This window comes from Abrus precatorius, unplaced genomic scaffold (assembly GCF_003935025.1).
Source record: "Abrus precatorius isolate BTA unplaced genomic scaffold, Abrus_2018 Scaffold4, whole genome shotgun sequence".
Taxonomy (NCBI): Eukaryota; Viridiplantae; Streptophyta; class Magnoliopsida; order Fabales; family Fabaceae; genus Abrus; species Abrus precatorius.
Genome location: NW_020874384.1, coordinates 9527233 through 9547761, shown reverse-complemented (window position 1 = coordinate 9547761; position 20529 = coordinate 9527233). Strand labels below are relative to the sequence as shown.

At 33.4% G+C, this 20529-nt stretch overlaps 1 protein-coding gene across 5 annotated transcripts; it reads right to left on the bottom strand.

Moving 5' to 3' along the window:
• Positions 1-285: 285 nt before the first annotated feature.
• On the bottom strand, positions 286-18653 carry LOC113864311 (phospholipase SGR2). 5 transcript variants are annotated; one of them, XM_027497898.1, is made up of 21 exons: positions 18191-18653; positions 17858-17958; positions 17552-17746; positions 16667-16822; positions 16199-16270; positions 15927-16079; positions 15372-15422; positions 15000-15170; positions 14314-14463; positions 11583-11648; positions 10992-11495; positions 8576-8654; positions 8369-8457; positions 7932-8004; positions 7459-7567; positions 5243-5336; positions 5099-5161; positions 3617-3665; positions 2390-2487; positions 1623-1669; positions 286-885 (listed from the first exon to the last, which is right to left on the bottom strand). In XM_027497898.1, exons 1-21 carry the CDS (start codon positions 18387-18389, stop codon positions 633-635), a joined length of 2772 nt encoding a protein of 923 aa, XP_027353699.1. In that variant the 5' UTR covers positions 18390-18653; the 3' UTR covers positions 286-632. The 5 variants fall into 5 exon arrangements, 4 of the variants coding, with proteins under 4 accessions (XP_027353699.1, XP_027353698.1, XP_027353701.1 ...); XM_027497897.1 differs by having other exon boundaries at positions 7459-7561; positions 8369-8487; positions 18191-18623; XM_027497900.1 differs by having other exon boundaries at positions 18226-18623.
• Positions 18654-20529: the final 1876 nt, after the last annotated feature.

Here is a 20529-nt window from a genome sequence, read left to right as displayed (position 1 = left end):
AAATAAAGCACATTGCCATCAAACATACTTGGGAATTTGACACTAGAATACTTAAATACATTCTTCTACAAGAAGTGCTTTCACTTTTTGCTATCTATCATGTATTCAATTTTGCCAATTTCTTTTTTTTTTTTTTTTTATTAGGGTCTTTCACCCAATTTTTCTGGAATATGGAAAATCATTGTTCACGTTTATCATGCATAAATTGATCTTATGTTTCTTTTCATTCGTTTATACTCTAACTGTAGTCATACTCAGGTGAAACTAAGTATAGACACGCTAATTGAAATTAGAATCATTTCATTATAACTCCCAAACAGACAAAGGTTAAGCAAAATCGTTATGCAGCTTATTTTAGTAACACAAGCTTTATGCAGTTCTTATATATTGGTACTAACCATAAGGTAGAAGGATAATTTTCCTGTATTTCTTTTTCCTTTATTATGTACAATGGAAAATGAACTAATTTATCTCTACACTAGCGATCCATATGAAACAATGCTGAGATGGAGAATCCTTTTAATATACATAAATTGCACAATCTCAATAACATCGTGAGAGCAGTAACGCCGGATGCTTGCAAATCTCTTATCTGATGTGCTGAGGTGGTTACATCATTAGCAGCCATGCATTTAGAAATTTGATGCCCTGTGCTGCATAATCTTCTTAGCTTTGCTTGAGAAACTTCTGATCATAAACTTGTCAGAAAAAGTCAAAGGAAGATCTTCCTCAACAGTGTCTCTTTGATCGTACCAACCAGCAGAGCTACTCTCATATTTTGGGCTGCCCCCGCTAGATACAATTGACAAATTGGGGTCTTCTGGTATATCACGATACAAGTGTTTCAATATGAAAAGAGCGGTATCATAATCCCGCCAATAGTTTCTGTCCACCAAATAGATAGATTAAATACGTCAGTTATAAAAGCAAACACGTTAAATCTGTGATATTGGTCACTCATTCTGGTAATTAAAATAATCAAAGTCAAAGTTCCAAAACAAATGCCCTCACCTATATATATCATGGATCCTTTTTATCTTTTTGGCACAAGTTAGCTATACTTCCTTAAAGAAGCCACACAATCACAATTCTCTAATCAAATATAATCGAGCAACAAAGTATACACAATATTGCATTGTTGGATAACGAGGAAAATAGGGGAACAAGCACCAAACTCAACAAATGCAGGACACAGAATGTGAGGAGCAATTATACTAATTCACAAAATCATAGGAACCAGATCATCTTAGTCACCATAGGGTCTGATTCTATAATGTCAAAATTGTTTCTAAATGAAGTGTGCATTTTTGTAATAAATACACTAAAAGAATGGAGCATTGTAAGAGGTTCCCACAATTGCTGAGTCGTAGTAAGGAACAAAAGTATATAACCTTACTCCCATAAGCAAAGAGATCGCTTCTATGATTAGAATCCATGATCACTCTATGATTAGAATCCATGACCACAGAGTGACACGAGTACTAATTTAAAAAATGATAAGCTCAATTGGTGACCTAACAATCAAACCAATAACATAGTTGCCTCATTGGCTCCAGTTCCAAACTTCCAACTATGATCTAGATAGTATGACTACAAAATGTGAAAATTGTAAATACACTTACGTATGTGAGCCAATGGCTTGCAGGTATGGATGCTCAAAGGTCTTGTCCTGCATTACAAAAAATATGTCAGATTAATAATAAAAATAAAAGCCACTATATCAGACAGAGAATTAACTAAATGGAAGAAACTTAAGGCAGCCATTAGCTTGAAAGAACCTAGGAATGGCCTTAGAAAGTAGTCCCATTTTCTTTAAAACATGTTTATCCTATATTATTTCTCGGTACAAAAATTTTGAATTTTAAATTTTAAATAGTTGCATGTACAATTTTTCTTGCTAATACCAATATCTCCTTGGAAAGAAGTAAAGAAGACCATCCAACCAGATTAAGGTGAGTGATGAGGCAAAAAGACTGAAGGGTATCAATAATAGCAATAAAATAACAAGCATACAAATTGAAAAAGTGACACATCATTACATCAGAAACTTTTGTTCCACCTGAACCCCTGGTACCCTTGAGTATCTGGCCTCTAGGATTTGCACCAACTGAACGTGCTTTAGTTAACCTAGTGACTGGTGGAGACTCCTCACTTAATATAAGTTGAGTCATTATATTGACTTTATGCAGTTTGAACCTGGAAAAGGAAGCCAGGATAGTACCTATATGGCTATATCCAAGTACATAACATCGGCTTCATTTCAAATTAAATTTATACATTGATACAATCTTATACTTAGTTTTGCACACCACCAGTTACGTGTGTTCTCATTTTGCACACCAGATTGCTAAACCAAAGAGATCAGTAACTAATTGGAACAACTTAAAACCTGAAGCATGTGATCAATTCGTCCAATCTGGCTTCCTGTCAACCTCTCTATCATAAAAGATCCATATGATGACCCTTCCTCCTCTTCAGAACTCTCCCCTACAGTACATATAGACAAGATTTTGACCAAAATTACAGGAGAACAATAGCCACATTTATGTTGCAGGATTAATTAAGTAAATATTTTTAAAACAAGCTGCAGATAGAGGGTAAAGTATGGAGTTGGAACTATCGAGTGAAAAATTAACAACTGAAAAGTTATGATGAAACGCATGCACATGTATAACAAATTATGAAGTTGTTAAAAATTCGACTGTTGATTTTTCAATCAATAGTTATAGTCCGTATTTTATCCTCTAAAATGTACCACTCAATTTAGAAAAGCCAAATCCTTTAATTACCAGAACACTATTACACTTGCAAAAACAGCATCAAGCACGTAACCTTTATGGGATTGCTAGATTTTTGCAACACATTTTACAGTGCAAACCATGGATGCATGCACACATATACATTAGGAACAAAAAATTGAGTAAAAGATAAAGTAAACCCGTAACGTCTAAGTCATATGTGAGTCTTTGATGAAATGTTATAGATAGAGCTCATGACAATGCTGCTAAAAGAGTTGCCATGAAAATTTGGCAAGCAAGCCCATGGGTTTTACAAAATATGAGTTCAGTACTACTTTTCAAGGATTATTGACAAGCTATATTAGACCCTAAGTACAATATAAACAAAGGCATTACCCATTTCATAATTATTACTAAGGAGATGTAAAAGAAAAAATTACATACACACCAATTTTCAAAACTTTAACTTTGCTGCCTTCTATAATAGTTACCAAAAAGTCAGTCTATGAAACTTACTACCTACAAGAATTACAACCTATTTTAACAGGTTAGGCACAATAACAAATTCCTTCACAAGAGCCTTCTAAAAATCAACTGCAAAATTAAGTTTACAACATCAATTTTAACGGCTTAGCAAGTTCATATTGATGTAGTATGAAAATTATTAATCCAAAAGCACCGTGGAAAGCAATAAAAGTCCACAGATCACCCAATTGACACCAACAAGTAAAATATCCCTGTGCTTTAGGACCCCATAGTAACAACAAAGAATGTGCTAAACTATCAGGAATCTTAAAAGGGATGGCATTCTCAAACTCAAGATTTTGAAATTCATTAAAAAGATGCCACCAAATGAAGAACTTGGAAGATTGTATTACCTTCTATGTTCTCCATATTCTTTGCTTGACAAACTGTAATTACTTTATCCTGCTTAGAAAACATAAATTACAATCATCATCATGCACAAGACTAGAAGATCAAATATCATGAGTGTGTGTTTTCTGTTCATTCTAACAGACCCATCATATATCTTGTGTTTCTTCATTTTTAAATTTCAATTTTTGCATGTCAGAGAACAATATTATATTTTGTCTTGTCCTACTTATACATATTACTACACTTCGTATACTAGTATATTTCTATTTTCAACAAGAATTGTGAATCTGACAATGAAAACACCAGAGTCAAGAACTCCACTCTAAAGCAAGTAAATTATAAAGCAATACAAATAAACAAATTAAAAATTTCGCCTTTGAACTTAATCATCACTATGGTGACCACAATTTTATCAGTCATTATAACAATTATCCTCTCTTAATGCTTGATGTGTCTATTTCCTTGTGCAATTCACATAAAATATCAAAAGCGATATGAGAAAAAATTAGGGAAAAATGAATTAATTGCAGCAAGCGAGAATGATAACAAATCAACATATGATTAACAACATATGACTATAATGAGTCAACATCCATTGACATAAGTGTCAAACTAAAACACTTACACCACTTAGTAAGTTTTTTATAGAATGCAAAATGGACTAATCAACCTTTGAATTATCTTATATTATCTTTTTTATCATGTACATCAAATTTCACGTAATTTTGACATTTGTAAGTATGCCATCCAAAATTTGATATTTACTGATATTTTAAAAACAGATTACTCGTTGAAATAAAGTAATGCAATGATGTACCTAATGATTTTATTTTCTTATAAATTTTATGAAGTTGATTTACTTAATAAAGCTTTTAAACCAACAATTGAATTATTTAATCTCGCATTCTATGAAAAGTTATTAAATGGTATAAGTATTCAAGTTTAACACCTAATGTCAATGAATCCTAACTCAAAATCTTCAGGGAATTTGGATAAGAAGCTGAAAACAAATAGGGTATTACAATAATTGATTGTGTATAATCAATTATTGTGACAATTGATTGTAAGAAAATTGTTGTGATTGTAAGAAAATTGTATTGTGTTCGGATATGTAGATGAAAACTGATTTTAAAATATAATAATACATTGTGTTTGAATTGTATAAAATAAGCATTTTTTTCTCAGGTGAAATTACAAATAAGGATAGTTTTGTATTTAAAATAATCAACTATGAAGGATAAAATGAGAAAATAAAAGTTAACTAGAAAATAAATTGATAGCTTTTCATCATAAGTTCTGAAATTTTGCTTACACTCTATAAGCTATTTCTTTTGTAAAAACATAATCAAAGATAAGCTGATTTCTCAAGATTTACCAAATAAAAAATAAAAGTGCTTTTTAAATATTTTTTCACATAATTCACAAAAATTATCTAATGCAAAAATAGTCTTCTTGCATCACCTTCAACCTTTTAGTTAGCTTACCCTTGCAGATTTCATATAATTCTTTATTGTCTGAGTGCGAACTGCTAGATCTTCAGTAAATTCCTACACCAAGACTTAGGGATTATTTGGTACAGATATAAATGGTCCAAAGCACACGTAGTACTAGTATCTCTGCTGCCTAACCTGAAATCCAATATGCAACCTTTTTCCTCCTCTGTGATATGGTATCAAAACAGGTCGTTTGCTGATATATTCTTTGCAGACAAGTGGCTCTATCCTGTGGTGAATTTAAAATATAGCATGTCATACGTTTTTCAGGCAAAAGATATATTTAAAACAGAAAATGTTAGCAAAAAATCATAGTTGGATCAGTATCTATCATTCTACATGCTGAAGTATGCTTTATGTTCAAGAAATATTGGTTTAGAGTTAGGGAAAGGAAAAGAGAGATAGAAAACTGTAACATTATTTAGCAGGGTGTAATATGCTGTGTTACAATCATGGTAATTAAAATCCCGATTTTGGAATCATAAAATCGTGGCTGAGTAAAATCGTTGTAACATCCCAATTTAAATCGTAAAATCCCTCAAATTGTGAGATTTTTCAATTGCACTTTAATTCTGAAAATTCCTTGAAAAGTCTCATTTGTTGAAACCTCTTTTATATCTCTTTTTTATTGAAACCAAATTTCCTCTTGCAGCTTTGAACCCTAACATTGTTGTCAATTCAACAGTCCTCCCAGTGTGTGCAGCCTGGTCTGCAGCTAAACCCAGCAGTGGTGCTAATGCCCTGAGTTCGAGTCTAGTGCTGCTGTTCTTACATCTTTTTTGTTCTGGTCTATTTTTCACTCATGCCGATGCATGACATTCTTATGGAATATGGATTAAGATTTGTGAGTGCTGGCTTTATTTAAGTGCTTCTACTGATTTGAAGTTTTTTTCCCCTAATTTATGCTATTTTATATGCATAATATGAATTTATAAGCATATGTATGAATTTTGTAAACACTTACAAAATTCCAATTTATGATTTAAGATTTTCACTCCCTTTTATGATTTAAAAGTAAAATTCCAATTTTAACTACCTTGGTTCATAGTTAAAAATAGCAAGCATAGCGACCGCAATTGCAATGGAGCGGCGCAATGCTGCTATGGCGACTTAGTAGCGCCGCGGCTGTTGCACTATGAATAGCAGCAAAAAATGGCAGAAATCGCAGCTGTTGTGACCGCCATGCTCTCCTCTCTGAAAATTCTAAATTTACCCTCTGTTTTTTAATGTTATGCGCTTTTAAGGGGGCCAATCTTGAGATTCCCCCCCCCCCCCTATTTTCTGAATCTTCTCCCTCCCTCTCGCGAGCCCTAGCTTCTCAACTCTCCACTCAGCTCATCTATGTTCTCTACGTTTCCACCACTGGAGTGTGGCCTTCGTCTTCGACAAGGCTTTTAATAGGACAGGGATGTTCTTCAGTGAAGCCTCCAACGTAAACCAAATTGTTGAGTCATCTTCATCTTTGGTCGTCTTCTTCAAGATCAACAAAGCTTCCAAAATCACCTAGAGACTTTCTGGTCATCTTCTACATATCTGGTAAACTGCACATTTTCTGGTGACTGAACTTATTTTTCTATTTTTCTTCTCTGTTCTTTTATTTCCTTCTCTGTTTTGATTCTTCTACTCTGACTTCTGTTTCAAATTTCAAAGCTTCAGGTAGAAGCAATGGCTGCTCCCGCACCCTTCGCTGTTTGTTATTTATTTCCTTCTCTGTTTTGATTCTCCTACTCTGATTTGAGTTTTCCTTTTTTGTTTTGTTCCAAATTTGTATGTTAATTTTATATTTTTCAACATGTATAAGTGTGTATTAAAACTTCATAATAGCGGTCATCTCGCTACCACTATCCCTGCTATAACGTTTTTGAGGTTGGCCACTCCCTGCCAATATCTAGGATTGACTACTATGCCTTGGTTACAATACCTTAACCTAATACTCATATTTATATTAATAATTAAGTCAAGTACTGGGACAGTTAGTACAAGTCTAGATCCACCAACTATGAGACTAAAACCAACTAAAATAAAGAAACAAATCAAGAAAGAACTTCAAAATAATCTAACTATAGCCCCATGAGGAATGGTTCACACATCCAAGTTCCAACAGTTTTGGTGGAGTTTTGGTGGATCATTAGATATACAAGTATATTTCTCACCCTTGATACTCCTCTTATTACAATCTATACATTAGAATGGATGTTCCAAACAGCATAAGAATTTAGTAAACAGAAAGAACATTAAAACAGAGGAAAACTATACAAATCAACAGGTGGCAACTCGCAAGAAATTATAATGTTTACTACTCTACTCACAATCACAGGGGAAACTTCATTAGGGCAGAAATTGTAGCAAACCTGTATGCCACTGGATCAAAGGGGTGAAAGATGTTGAATAACTGCCGACAAGCTGGCATCTCCTCTCTTATATTTTCCTGCTCCCAATATTCTTGGCCTCTACCTCTACCTGAAATTAACAAGAAAGAATACAAAGTTATCAATTTAGCTGCACATCATTAAAAACTGTACATTGGTAAGTGACTAGCACTTACAATCGTAACCTCTTTCTCTGATAAAAATATATATACTTATAAAGTTCTAACATTAACCTAATAAAGTCGACGCAGATGAAAGGTAGAAAAGTTTAGAATATATGACAAAAATCCAATAGTATTTTGATTACATCTAAGAATAATTTAGAATATCTTAGGTTATCCCTCAGGATTGGTTTGCATATTTCCTCATTATGATTTGTTTCCTTATTTTGTTAATCTGATCTAGCATTGGTAGAAATTATTACCATATAAAAAGACTTGCTTAGAAATTATTACCTACACCAATTCGGATATTACGAAGTGCAAGAAATACACCCAGAGGGGATCCAACAGCAAAGAATGTATCAACCTGGCATAAATGTAGTTTAGTCAAATCAGCAACATGACCTATAGGACCCTTTTATTATGTTTTAATGAAAATTTTTATAATTAAAAGATGTCTAAAATATCACAAAATTATGTAAGTATTTTGGGGAGGAAAAGCAAAAACCTTAGAAAGTTTTTTTTACTAATTTCCACAGAAGCTAAAGACAATAGTTTATGGAAAAAAGCTCTAAAAATAAGCTGTGTCATGAAATCACTCAGTTCTTAACCTTAACCACTGATTTACATTTAACAGGGAAAATAACAATGACCATCTTTTGTCAATGTCGAATCTGTCCGTTAAATGCATACATACATAACAGAATCGAAGTTCTTATCTGTTTCCATACCTTGAATTGAAGCTTTGTGTACTTGATAAATGGAGTATAACTCTTTGGCGCATCTTGTATGGGAGATAACTTTTTAGATAGCTGTTGTGCTGTCATGTGCGAGTAAACATCCTTATTTGCTGTGTTATTACTTATTAAATTTAAAAAAAAAAAAAAAACATAGAAAAACATCATAAAATTCTAAAGGAAAAGGAAACTAGTAGTTACCAGAATGTAGCTCTTCTTCAGTATGATTATTGCCACAATGCGATTCCAGTTCAGCTAGATTGGCTCTCAATGAATCAATCTAAACAAATAAACTTTGTCAGTGACAAGCAAGTTATAAATGCAATAAATGTTAGCAGTAGAGATAGCACAGTACTACAAAGGTATTTGTTAACCCAGAGATGGGTTGTGTTTTCAGGGGAGAGAGCCAAGAAACACAGAGAATGAAAGGGGAAAAAAAATGCTTTGGCAGTATTTATTGAATTGCAAAGAACCTAAATGGAAGGTTCTCCTTCCAAGGTTTCACCTTTCTACATCCGAGCTAATGCTCGGTTTCCAAAATGATAATAAAAAAGAATGCCACTCTTCTACCCCCTCTTCTTTTTAAGCCAAGTCTCCTCCTCTACAACTTTAACCACCCAACTATTGTAACTAACCAACTATCCTAAATAACTACTCTGGCCTATCAGAATTTCAGTATTTGTATGAATTCCACTGTACACCTTGCATATGTAGTATATAAACACACACCAAACCAAATTGGGCGACTGCTTCCTAGTACCCAAGTCATGAATCCATCCATATACCCATCTGCAATGTGCACTGCACCCATATGTGAATTAACATAATGGAAGCAGATTGGAGGATAGTTCATGGATATTAGCTTTGCTGAATCAGTAAAATAGCTTCATGAAATTCATCATATATCATAATTTTTTCTTTTCACTGTGCCACCACAAGTATGTATGGGCACAGTGGCACAGGGGTTCTGTTGTCATAGGTTGAATAATATCATGTTTAGTCTGTCATTGATCTACTTTAGGATTCTAAATCAAAGTTTGGTTACCCAAAAAATAACATCCTATTTTATAATATTTTTTACATTTTTCAGTAGTTACAAGTTTGAGAAGAAGAGGGATTCCCATTCTAAGGTTAACTGCAGTACAAGTACACATGACTGACTAATGAAATACCACCAATAGAATTTGAACCCACAACCTATGAACCAAACCTTAACACAATTTGATCCACCAGTTGAACCAACTATCATTGAGAATTTATCATCGTAAATTGATCCTATTTCTTTTTTCCTAAACATTTTTATATATAAATATCAAACATCTATTAAAATGTGTAATTAACACAATTGTATTTGTAAGTCGTAATTTCTATTTCAATGAATAATACCTAAAAAAATTAAATTTCACAATAAGGCATTGAGTTTCACCTATCAGCATTCACACTCACATGCACTCTTGTACTATGGAATTATAGCATAACTCGGTATCATCTTCTCTCTGTATGGAATCAATATTCTCATATCACCCTAGATTCCACATTCCTTCTGGCCCTCTATCATCCTCCAACCTTTTCTGTTTCACATCACCCCTTTGTTCTACTTTGATGGATATGTAACTCATGGTTCAGAATAGAGCTTGAGGCACAACCACTGAATCACAATCAGATGTTACAACAGTAACTCACATTTACATTCAAAATTAGACTACTGTGCTAGAGCTAAATCTTCCTTTAAACATAGGTGTCTAGTTTGTTTTCGCAATTAATTTTTGAGAAGGGAATAAACAAGGACACATTCTTGTAATTAATAACCAAAGCATATCATCCGAAAATAAAAACACAAAACAACCAAAGTACTAAACTCACCCTTAATTGTTGCATCTGTTGTTTGATGGACTTGGTTTCCAAGGGACTTTACTATACAGTAGGGTAATAAACAAACTAACATCCACAGTGACTCAAACCCAATGATCCACTAGAGAACAAATCAAATTGAGACAGATTGTCACATTTTGGTGAGAAGTGAGACTTACCAATACCATACCATGAAAACTGGAGAAAATGTTATAGACATCTTCACCATAGAGTGACTATAGCTCTTAATCAGAATATGGCTTGCTATTATACAGTAATATCAAATATTTCATGTCCTGCTCCTAACGTCTAAGCTTTTGGGATGAATAATGAATAGGTCGTTGAAGTGGTATTAAAGTCTACGTGATCATGTTGCTTGAAATTCAATCCTCTCTCTCACATTCTTCATAATTAAATTTAATTTTAACACAAATTATGATGGCCTCAAATCTTATACTTTTTCCATGGAGGCAGAAAGGACTTTGAAATGACAGGGTGTATTAGAGAAATAAACCATTGTTAGACATGCACCTAACAACTTAAGATCTTGGGCTGAATAACATCTTGATAATTTAATTTGTAACATGCTGCACTGCACATGATTAACACTTATGCTTTATCTTGAAGGGAAGTGAGAATGTTAATAGTAAGGGTGCCTTCAAATTTACAGCCTCTCAAAATCCCTATATTGAAAGAGGAAAACTTGCTAGAGAAGTCCATGAAAAACAAAATTTAACAAAAGTAAAAGTAGAAACCATGTACTAACCTCTTCCCTGAGCTTCTTGATTACTTCATCTTTGTAGCTTGTATTTTTACATTCTTCCTTATCCACTTGTAGCCCAACATTCATGCTCTCAGGTTTATCAAATGCATCCATCTTCTCAAAAAACATGTCACTGGAATCAGAATGGAACTCAGAAACATCTCCCTTATTACATGGTTCCAAAGAGTTAGGTTCTGCAGTAAAGTCATGTACACTTGATAATGCAGGGCCTAAAACTGAGGACTCCCCAATATTTTCTGCCTCCATTTCTGAACAAGTCTGTTGTGTATGCTTCTTTTCATCAGAGGGGTTCACCATATCAAATGTGTTATCCTGATTGATAGGTGAGTTTTGAAAAAAATCATTTTTCTTATCAGGGAGTGATTCCTCATTTTCACTGTGTTGCTTATACATCCAGTCCATTGGAAATGGGCATGACAGATTATCTTGATGGCAAAGGATATCATATGAGAGGACACTACCCAGAGAATGACCATATAATGAAACCTACACAAAAGTCAGTAGGAAGTGAACCATTATAGATATTTAAAATGCATCGAAGGAAAAATGAAGCAAATTTTCTGACTAGCATACCTTTCCATCATATCCAGGATTCCTCTTGAGAAACTTCAAATATAGTCTATTCAGTTGGTTGGATACCTAGAGAAGTGAAATTCACGGGTCAAAATATGTATTTGTCTTAATTATCTATTACAATAGTATATAAAAATCTATGCTTTTATAGCAACCTATGCAACTACTAAGAAAAAGGAAATAAGAATGTGATTGTGAATCTAGTTTTTAAAAACGGATGCAGTTTTTCATAATCATAAAATGCAAAGGTTCTCTTTATCTTTGCATCGTAATTTTGCAATTGCATAATGCATTTTGAAACAAGCATGCATATGCAAGGGAGTTTGCAGCATAGTTATCAATAGCAGCCGCGGCATAGCAGAGCAGCACAGCCCGGCTATGGCAATCCAGTAGTGTCACGCCACGAATAACGCCTGGAAATGGCAAAAATTGCAACCGCCATGCTCTCCTCTCTGAAAATTCTGAATTTCCTCTATTTTTTAATGTTGGGGACTTTTAAAGGACGCAATCTTGGGTCTTCTCCCTCCCTCTCGCGAGCCCTAGCCTCTCAACTCTCCTCTCATTTCATCAATAGTTATCAATAGCATAGTTATCAATAGCAGCCGCGGCATAGCAGAGCAGCACAGCCCGGCTATGGCAATCCAGTAGTGTCACACCGCGAATAACACCTGGAAATGGCAAAAATTGCAACCGCTATGCTCTGCTCTCTGAAAATTCTGAATTTCCTCTATTTTTTAATGTTGGGGGCTTTTAAAGGACGCAATCTTGGGACTTCGCCCCCCCTTATTTTCTGAGTCTTCTCCCTCCCTCTCGCGAGCCCTAGCCTCTCAACTCTCCTCTCATTTCATCTCTGATATTTATGTTTCCACCTTTGGAGTGTGGCCTTCATCTCAGGTAAGGCTTTTAACAGCAAAAGGACGTTCTTCAGTCATCTTCTTCATCCCTAGTGAAGCCTCCAATGTGACCCAAATTGTTTTGAGTCATCCTCTTCATCTCTGGTCATCTTCTTCAAGGTCAACAAAGCTTCCAACGTCATCCAAACACTTTCTGGTCATATTCTACATCTCTGGTAAATTGCACATTTTTTGGTGACTGAACTTATTTTTCTATTTTTCTTCTCTGTTTTTTTATTTCCTTCTCTATTTTGATTATCCTACTCTATTCTGTTTCAATTTTCAAAACTTCAACTAGAAGCAATGGCTGCTCCTACACCCTTCGCTGTTAGTTATTTATTTCCTTCTCTGATTTGAGTTTTCCATTTTTGTTTGGTTCCAAATTTGTGTATTAATTTTATATTTTTCCTTTTTTGTTTGGTTCCAAATTTGTGTATTAATTTTATATTTTTCAGAATGTATATTTTTGTATTAAAACTTTAGAATAGTGGTCATCCAGCTACCACTATCACCACTATAGCCCTTTTTAGGTTGGCCACTCCATGCCGCTATCCAGGATTGACTACTATGGTTTGCAGACATAAAACTCTTTTAAGCTCTTAAAATGTGTAGTCTAGGGTTTTATGGATTCTAGAGGAAATTATAGCAAGAATCAACTAAATGTTGTTTGAGTGAATTTCTAATGTTGTCTGCCATGCACAATAGATCTGAAAAATTTATAAAGACAGTTAAAGTCAAGAAGATTCAACAAAGTTTCACTCCTAGGAATATATAACCACAGTACTCCGCATAAAATTGGGCTTAAGATTTGCTATTTAAGCTTAAGCATTGCCAATGTCATTACCGCCAACATCACTTCTGCTTGGTCTAATTTAAGGGAGCAAAAAGAAATAAAGTGTTAAGATCTCATACTAGATAGGAATATAACCAAAGTACTCCTCATAAAACTTAGGCTTAATATTTGTTATTTAAGCTTACGCATTGCCAATGTCATTAATGCCACACCAAAATCACTTATGCTTGGTCTAATTTAAGGGAGTAAAATGAAATAAAGTGTTAAGATCTCATATTAGATAGGAATGTAGCCAAAGTACTCCTCATAAAACTTGGGGAATCCTTCTCCCTTGAACTAAATGTTTGGCTTAAATTAGGCTCAATCCATTTTCTAATATGGCAATTAAAGCCTAAGAATATGGACAAGTACTCATAACAAGACTTGGGCAGTTCTCTTTTCTTGATCTAATATCTGCAGTTGAATTAAGCCCAGTCAAATTATCTAATAGAAAGGCATTATTTCCTTGTTTTCATTCTATCTCCTACATTACATATATTTTATGTTCTATTGAAATCCATCCTATGCCAACCCAGTAAAGGAAATATGTAAACTATGCACCAAATTTCTTCCTTATCTTTTAAAGCAAACCAACCAAACAATGGAAGAAAGGTATTCTCAAGAAAGAATAACAACAGCTACCCAGTTCTTTGAATGTTGAAGATATTGTACAGTAATGCTAAGATATTGTGAAACCTGTGTCTAAATGAACTTTAGCTAGGACCACATCAACTTACATGCTCTCACCATTGCAATTGTTAAAGCTTTGTCTAAATGATGTGGCACAAACAACCATCAAATTTTAAATAATTTATTGTAGAATTAGTAAACTCCCATTGTAGTTTGTACAGTTCCTTATTTCATATCATTTCTGCACATTTTTTTTATGTGGAATACAGATTTCAAATCATAGAAGAAAAATAGGATAAAGTTGAAATAACAAGATTTTGTAAAAGTGTAACACAAAATTTTAAAAAAAAAATGAAAGCAGCACACACACACGTACCGAGTCAATTATGTCTTGACAGTAAATTGGGCTCATGTAGTATAGCACATCATGAACAGTTGCGCTCAGCATGACACGCAATCCCCTCACTCCATCCAAAGTTATTTTCTCAACAGCTGTTTCACCGCTCAGCTTCAAACCTTTTCTCCACTTTATAATATGAAAATGTCATTTAGTTATAGTCAAATAAAAAAAAAAGGGAGATCATGACTAACAACGTAACATTAGTAAACTCAGTAACTGAAGGTAAAAAATTTCAGTAAAAATTGCAGTGCTCTCTTGCATAGATATTTTTAATCTATACACAATACATAACAAGGAAACAACAGTCTAACAGCACCACAGGTGCTCAAAATTAAGGAAGGAAAGCATGTGAAACTGACGAATTTTCTGAACTCCTGCAGAGATATTTGGAAAATTTAGGGATTTGATGCCAGCTACAGGTCAAGATTCAGGAAACAGGTCATAAGATCAGCAATACATATCTCAATATAATCACGACATATCAGCACACAATCAGCTTTAATTTTAACCCTAACAACAAAATAAGGTCCAGTGTGACGTAAGGTGCAAAAATGGAACACAAGGGGGAGAAAGAGCTTAATTTTATAGAGAATGGAGACATAGTAAACAGCCCAAAATAGAGGGGAAACAGAATGCATAATAACACATATAACATCAGATACCTGGCATGGGATAAAGAGGACCCTCTGAGTGCCACGTTGATGTGACGTAAGGTGCTGCTCTGCAAGACTTGCCGTAATATGCCGGAAATTTCCCACATCATCAACCAAATTGGATTTTTCCAATCTTTGACCAATCCCATGAACCATAAATACCAAGTGTCGAACAGGGACCTACAAACAATTATTGTCATGCAATTGATATCAAGCAAACCATAGTAGGACAGGGGAACTACTATCTGATGAAATTCAGTTTTTTGAAAATGATAAAACAGAGAGTCCCAGGTGTCAGCAGCCAAGTATGGATAGATGGATAAGAACAGGAGAAGTATAACAAGTTAATAACGATAATAATCTTGATTTTCTGTTACATACTTGTGAACAGTAATCATCCATATCCTCCTCCTTCTGCTGCCTTAATTCATCCTATTAAAAAGTTGTAAGTTAATAATAATAGAATTGATCTGTGTACACGTTCTTCCAGAAAGAATGAACATACAATTTATTCACCTATAACTAATGACTATCCACAATACAAAATCAAACCATAAAGACAAGAAAAGAGATATCAGTCACCACAAGTAGTTAAATAAATAACATTACTGTTGCAAGAAACAGAGTAAAATTTGCTCATTCTAATGATCATTTACGTCAAATATGATACAGTTGCTGATTTTCTATGATTCTATCATAAAAAACATACTAAAGAAATAGTTGAAGCCTTGAAGGGCATACTCGACATGACTATACCAAGGTATTTGTACTCAGCATAAATACACCTTATAATCACAGAAATAGTACAAGATACAAAAATAAAGCAAAATTGGGCTGAATCACCCAAGTAAGCCAGTGATTAGATTGAAGAGTACCCAAATGGCAGACTACCTGTATCTATACATTATAGCCAATAGGAGAAAAAGATTAGAAAACCTGGGTTGGTTTAGGAGAATTTGATGGGGAGTACCCACGCCTAAGCTTGATTCCATTTCCAGCAAAACCAACAAAACTAGAAAAGCCAGAAGCATCGACATTTAGCCAGGCTTCCCAGGTATCATCTTCTCCCATAAAAAGGGCATGCAGACCCTGCATGTTCAATACCATTATACCAATATACAATAATGCACAAGATATTAAGAGACAATATCTGTCCATAAAACAAAAAAATAAATAAATTATCATCCATTTTGAAATAATCTGCATACTTGGGTGGAGCCTTGCAAATCAACCCGAGCCGCAAAAAGTCCTGACGGTTGAAATGTTCTCCGGTGCCAAACCTACAGAAACCAGTTAATGAAAACTTCTCACTTTCTGAAGAAAAGAACACAAATTGGAAACTGACTATCCTCTTCCCTACCACATGTCAAAGAAGAAAGATGCTGAAAGCCTAAATTAAACAGAAAAGCCAGAAAGAAAATTATCTAAACAGTACCAAATAAGATGTAGTGCTACTTAGTATCAGTTTTAGAGGGGAAAAAAGAAGAATAAAATTAAGAAAAACAAAGGGTTATGGAAAGATCTAAGGAAGGCAAGGCCCTTTCACAGTGAAATATTTGTTTCTATTTGATGTAAGTTGGAGAGGGGTGCTAAAATTTTCAGAGTAGTAGTAGTAGTTGCATTGATTTTTTTTATACATCAAAAATAATAATTTGAATTTTCAATAACAGACATACCTGAGCACGATAAGCAATCTCTAGTTGTTCAGCAACATCTTCACGAAGTGGTAGCCAATCAAGCCCTCCTTTACGAGCAAACCAATGGCCTCTTAGGACACGTCGATTTTCTCCATTCCAATAAACAGGGAAACAATGTCTCTTAATCAAATCTACCTGCATGGATGATCATCACAGCCTTGGGAGAAGATCTCAATTTATTCCTTTTTCTTAATGGTAAAAGTAAAAAAGAAAAGCCATATATCCTCAAATTCTAAAAATGTTAAGAGTTTGATAGGTGTTGATGTTTAACAATATCCTCGGAAGCATAAGTTAAAAATACTAACTGCTGCATATATGAATGCCAAAACACTCCATCCCTTTCTATGTTTTTGATATGCATCCGAGTTTGAAAAGGTAATATAAATAAATAAATAAATAAATATATATATATATATATATATATATATATATATATATATATAGGATCCTACACTCCTACATCTAGCCAAATATACCCAAAAAGACATAAAAACTTCACACATAAATGAAACTTGTTTATCTTGTGGGAAAAAAGGTTGACGTAAAACAAATATTTGCTTTCCACTTTTCCTTTCCATTTCTATTAAGTCCAAAGTCTTTTTTTGGTATTTTTCCCTTTCATGGAAAGTAAGATTGCATTTGCATGAGAAAGGACTAAGGCTTGGAGAAGAAATATAGAAAATTGTGCGTCAAATTCATAACGCACACAAATTTCAACGACAAACCAGACAATTGTAGGAGGGATAAAAGAACTTAAAAGAAGTCACTCCCACTATAACACAAGAAAAATTTTTAGGAATAAAAAAAGATCAAATTTTCTCTTAATTGGCTACAAAAAAGCAAAAGACAAAATAAAACAAATACCTCATACAGTCCTCCCTTAACAGGGACACCAACTCTCTCTTCCTCTATTTCATATAGTTCAGAAGATTGTGCATGTCCCAGAAAAGATCCATTAGGATGCTTATCGGAGTTGGTACTAAAACTTTGTCGTTCTCTTGGGCCTTCACTACATTCTGCATACTCTCTCCACCAGCTAGAAAGTAACTCCTCCTCTCTCTACCATTGCATGCACAAGAAAGAATCTCAGCATCTAAAGGCCACCCAAGCCCCAATTCAAACGAAAGACAAATAGAAAAAATTATCCAAGTATACATTTTATAAAATGACCTGCAAGAAATATGCTTCAATAGCCAGAGAATCTCTCATGCCAAAACGGAAATAGTCACTCTTCCCAACTATCTCTGTTCGCGGGAATGAGGCTGCCAACTCTGCAACACCACACCAAAAGAACTTATTAAAAATGTGTACAAGCGAATTCTCTGATCCTCCATGAGGAAAACACAGCACAGACAGATAGCTTTAAGAAAATAACAAATAGAGTGCTAAACGATGCATGTCTCCAGATAAAACTGAAATTGAAAGAGCTGCTAAAACCCTATGGCATGAAACAGAGAATTGATTTGCGAGGGAATTGAGTGTGTGGAAGAAAGAGGAAGATACCACTGGGAGCCAAAGGGATTTTACAAAAGTACCACCTAACATCACCGCCATCGGAGGGGCTAGCAGTCTGCGCAAGATACTTGTGTCTGGCTTTAGAGTGTTCGATCACGTCCTCCAATCTCGCAATGTTAGAAGGCGTGTTCTTGAGCAAGTCAGGGGTAGTTGCATCCACGCCCCGATGCTCTCCCCCTTCCGCCATCGCAGAATCGCCAACCCGCACCACCCAGGAAGGTTTTGCTTCGTCTCTCTCTCTCTCTCTCTCTCTCTAATATTATTATTATAATTACGATGAAAAAAATAGCAAAGAACTAAAGGGATTCTCCATACTCAAAAGGAATGACAGCAATGCCATGCGTTGAACGTCAGGTGAATTCAATCGCCACAGACCGACACCCATCTCGCAGCTCTCAATCATCAAATTTTAAAGCTATTGCCAAATTTGGTCCCAATCATTTTTTAAGCTAAATCCTAAATGCTAACAGTTGTATTTAAACGGTTGTTTTAATCGCAATCAAAATTTAATAAATAATAAATTTTAAAAATTAATATTTAATAATAATGTATGATTTTCAATAAATTTGATCTTATAATTTTTAATAAATACTAGTTATGCATAAACTATTTTTATTTTTAAATACATGTTAAAAATTACAATTTAAATAATTACAAATTAAGTAAATATATTAAAAATTGTCAAAATAAATTATTATGTTTTTCAATACATGTTCTTAACTAATAATCATAAAACACTTGCTAATAAGTTTTAATTTTATGTGAAAGATTTAGAAAAAAATGAGACCCACTTGTCCTACTATTGATGGAAATTAGTAGTTGAGTTTATTTAAATAAAAGTGATTTATATCACTTATTTAAATTTTATTGAAATGTTGAAATTTAAATTTTAGGTTAATAGACACATTTTAAATAAACTTTTATGTATTATTCATGGAGATCATGATTATATCCCGTCTCACGTTACTCTATACTGCCGATCTACAATGAAATTTTGGTTTGCACAGCCTCTTGAAGAAATGGTTTATGAACTTTAAGTTGTAAATTTGATTATTATATTTTATCAATGGCTCATTCATGCTTTCTGAAATAGTTGGTGATAATATTTTAATTAACTTGAAATACTTGATTCAATTGAAAATAATGGGATTTTGGAAGTGTGAGGAATATAAAAATAGGCTAAAATGAGTTGAGTGTGTATGAATATTTACTTACAAATATGTTTTTTTATCAGTAAGAAGTTATACAAATGTTCCATAATCTAGGAGTGCTTGATAGATTAGATAACAAGAGCACAAGGATGAGGAACAGGGAAGCATTGCAAATTAAGTGAATAGTTATAAAGGAGCCACATTCAAATAACACTTGAATAAAAACCAAAATAATACAAGATGCTTTTCTTGTACAAGAGACCAGTTTTCATTGAATTTGAGGATCTTCATGAAGATTGTCTTGTTTGAGGCTTTAGGATCAGAGATTTTTTATATCTTGGAAGAATAAGAATGAAGAATTTCCCAAAATATATTTAATGAAGGTGGTAATTACATTCTCTGTCATATAAGATAAAATATTAAAACAATCATAATTATGTGTGTAAGTGTTTTTAACAAATATAATTTTTTACAGTGTATTTTAAAATAAAAATTAACGATTACATTTATACAAATTTATTCTCAATTTTCTATTTTTTTTTCACTGTCGAGTTATATTTTTAAAGGCTTCGAAGAGAAATTGAACATTAGAAGTGAGATTATTCCCTACTCTTGATCTCTCTGTCTAACCGCTTTAAGAATTTGTCATCTCTTTTTAAATTTGTGTTTGAGAAAAATGTGTTAGTTTTAACTTAGTTCTAATTCCAATACTTTTAAGCCTTTGATATTTTTTTAACTACAATAAACTTGTGTATATGTTTTTGTTTTCATGTTAAAATTCAATTCTTTTGATAATTTTGTAACTATCAAGGGATAAATAATAAAAATTAATAATATTTAAAGAAATTTTGAATTAAAAAAAATAACATGAAAATAGATGATAAAAAAGACCAAAACACAAATCAGATAAATAAGTTGAAACAGGGTTATTTAAAAATAATCTTATCACAACTCAGATATCTCATATATTATTAATATTATTGATAATTTGATTAGTAATTAAAGGATAAAATACAACTTTTTAAAACTCAATTAAATCAATAATTTGTTAAAATCCAATTCTATATAATGTTAGAGATAGGAAATTTCTCATTATCTCATGATAAACTTAAAAATGATTTATATCAATATATAGGAAGACTCATGTCATTTTATTTGGGTGATTAAATAAAAACA

What these genes read in the sequence shown, in the direction of transcription:
- LOC113864311 (XM_027497897.1), bottom strand. Translation starts at nt 18,389, where the DNA reads ATGGCGGAAGGGGGAGAGCATCGGGGCGTGGATGCAACTACCCCTGAC. An exon ending in TGGATGATTACTGTTCACAA is followed by an intron (nt 15,171 to 15,371) that starts GTATGTAACAGA and finishes AATTGTTTGTAG; the next exon opens with GTCCCTGTTCGACACTTGGT. An exon ending in GAATTGATCACATGCTTCAG is followed by an intron (nt 1,670 to 2,389) that starts GTTTTAAGTTGT and finishes TTTGTAATGCAG; the next exon opens with GACAAGACCTTTGAGCATCC.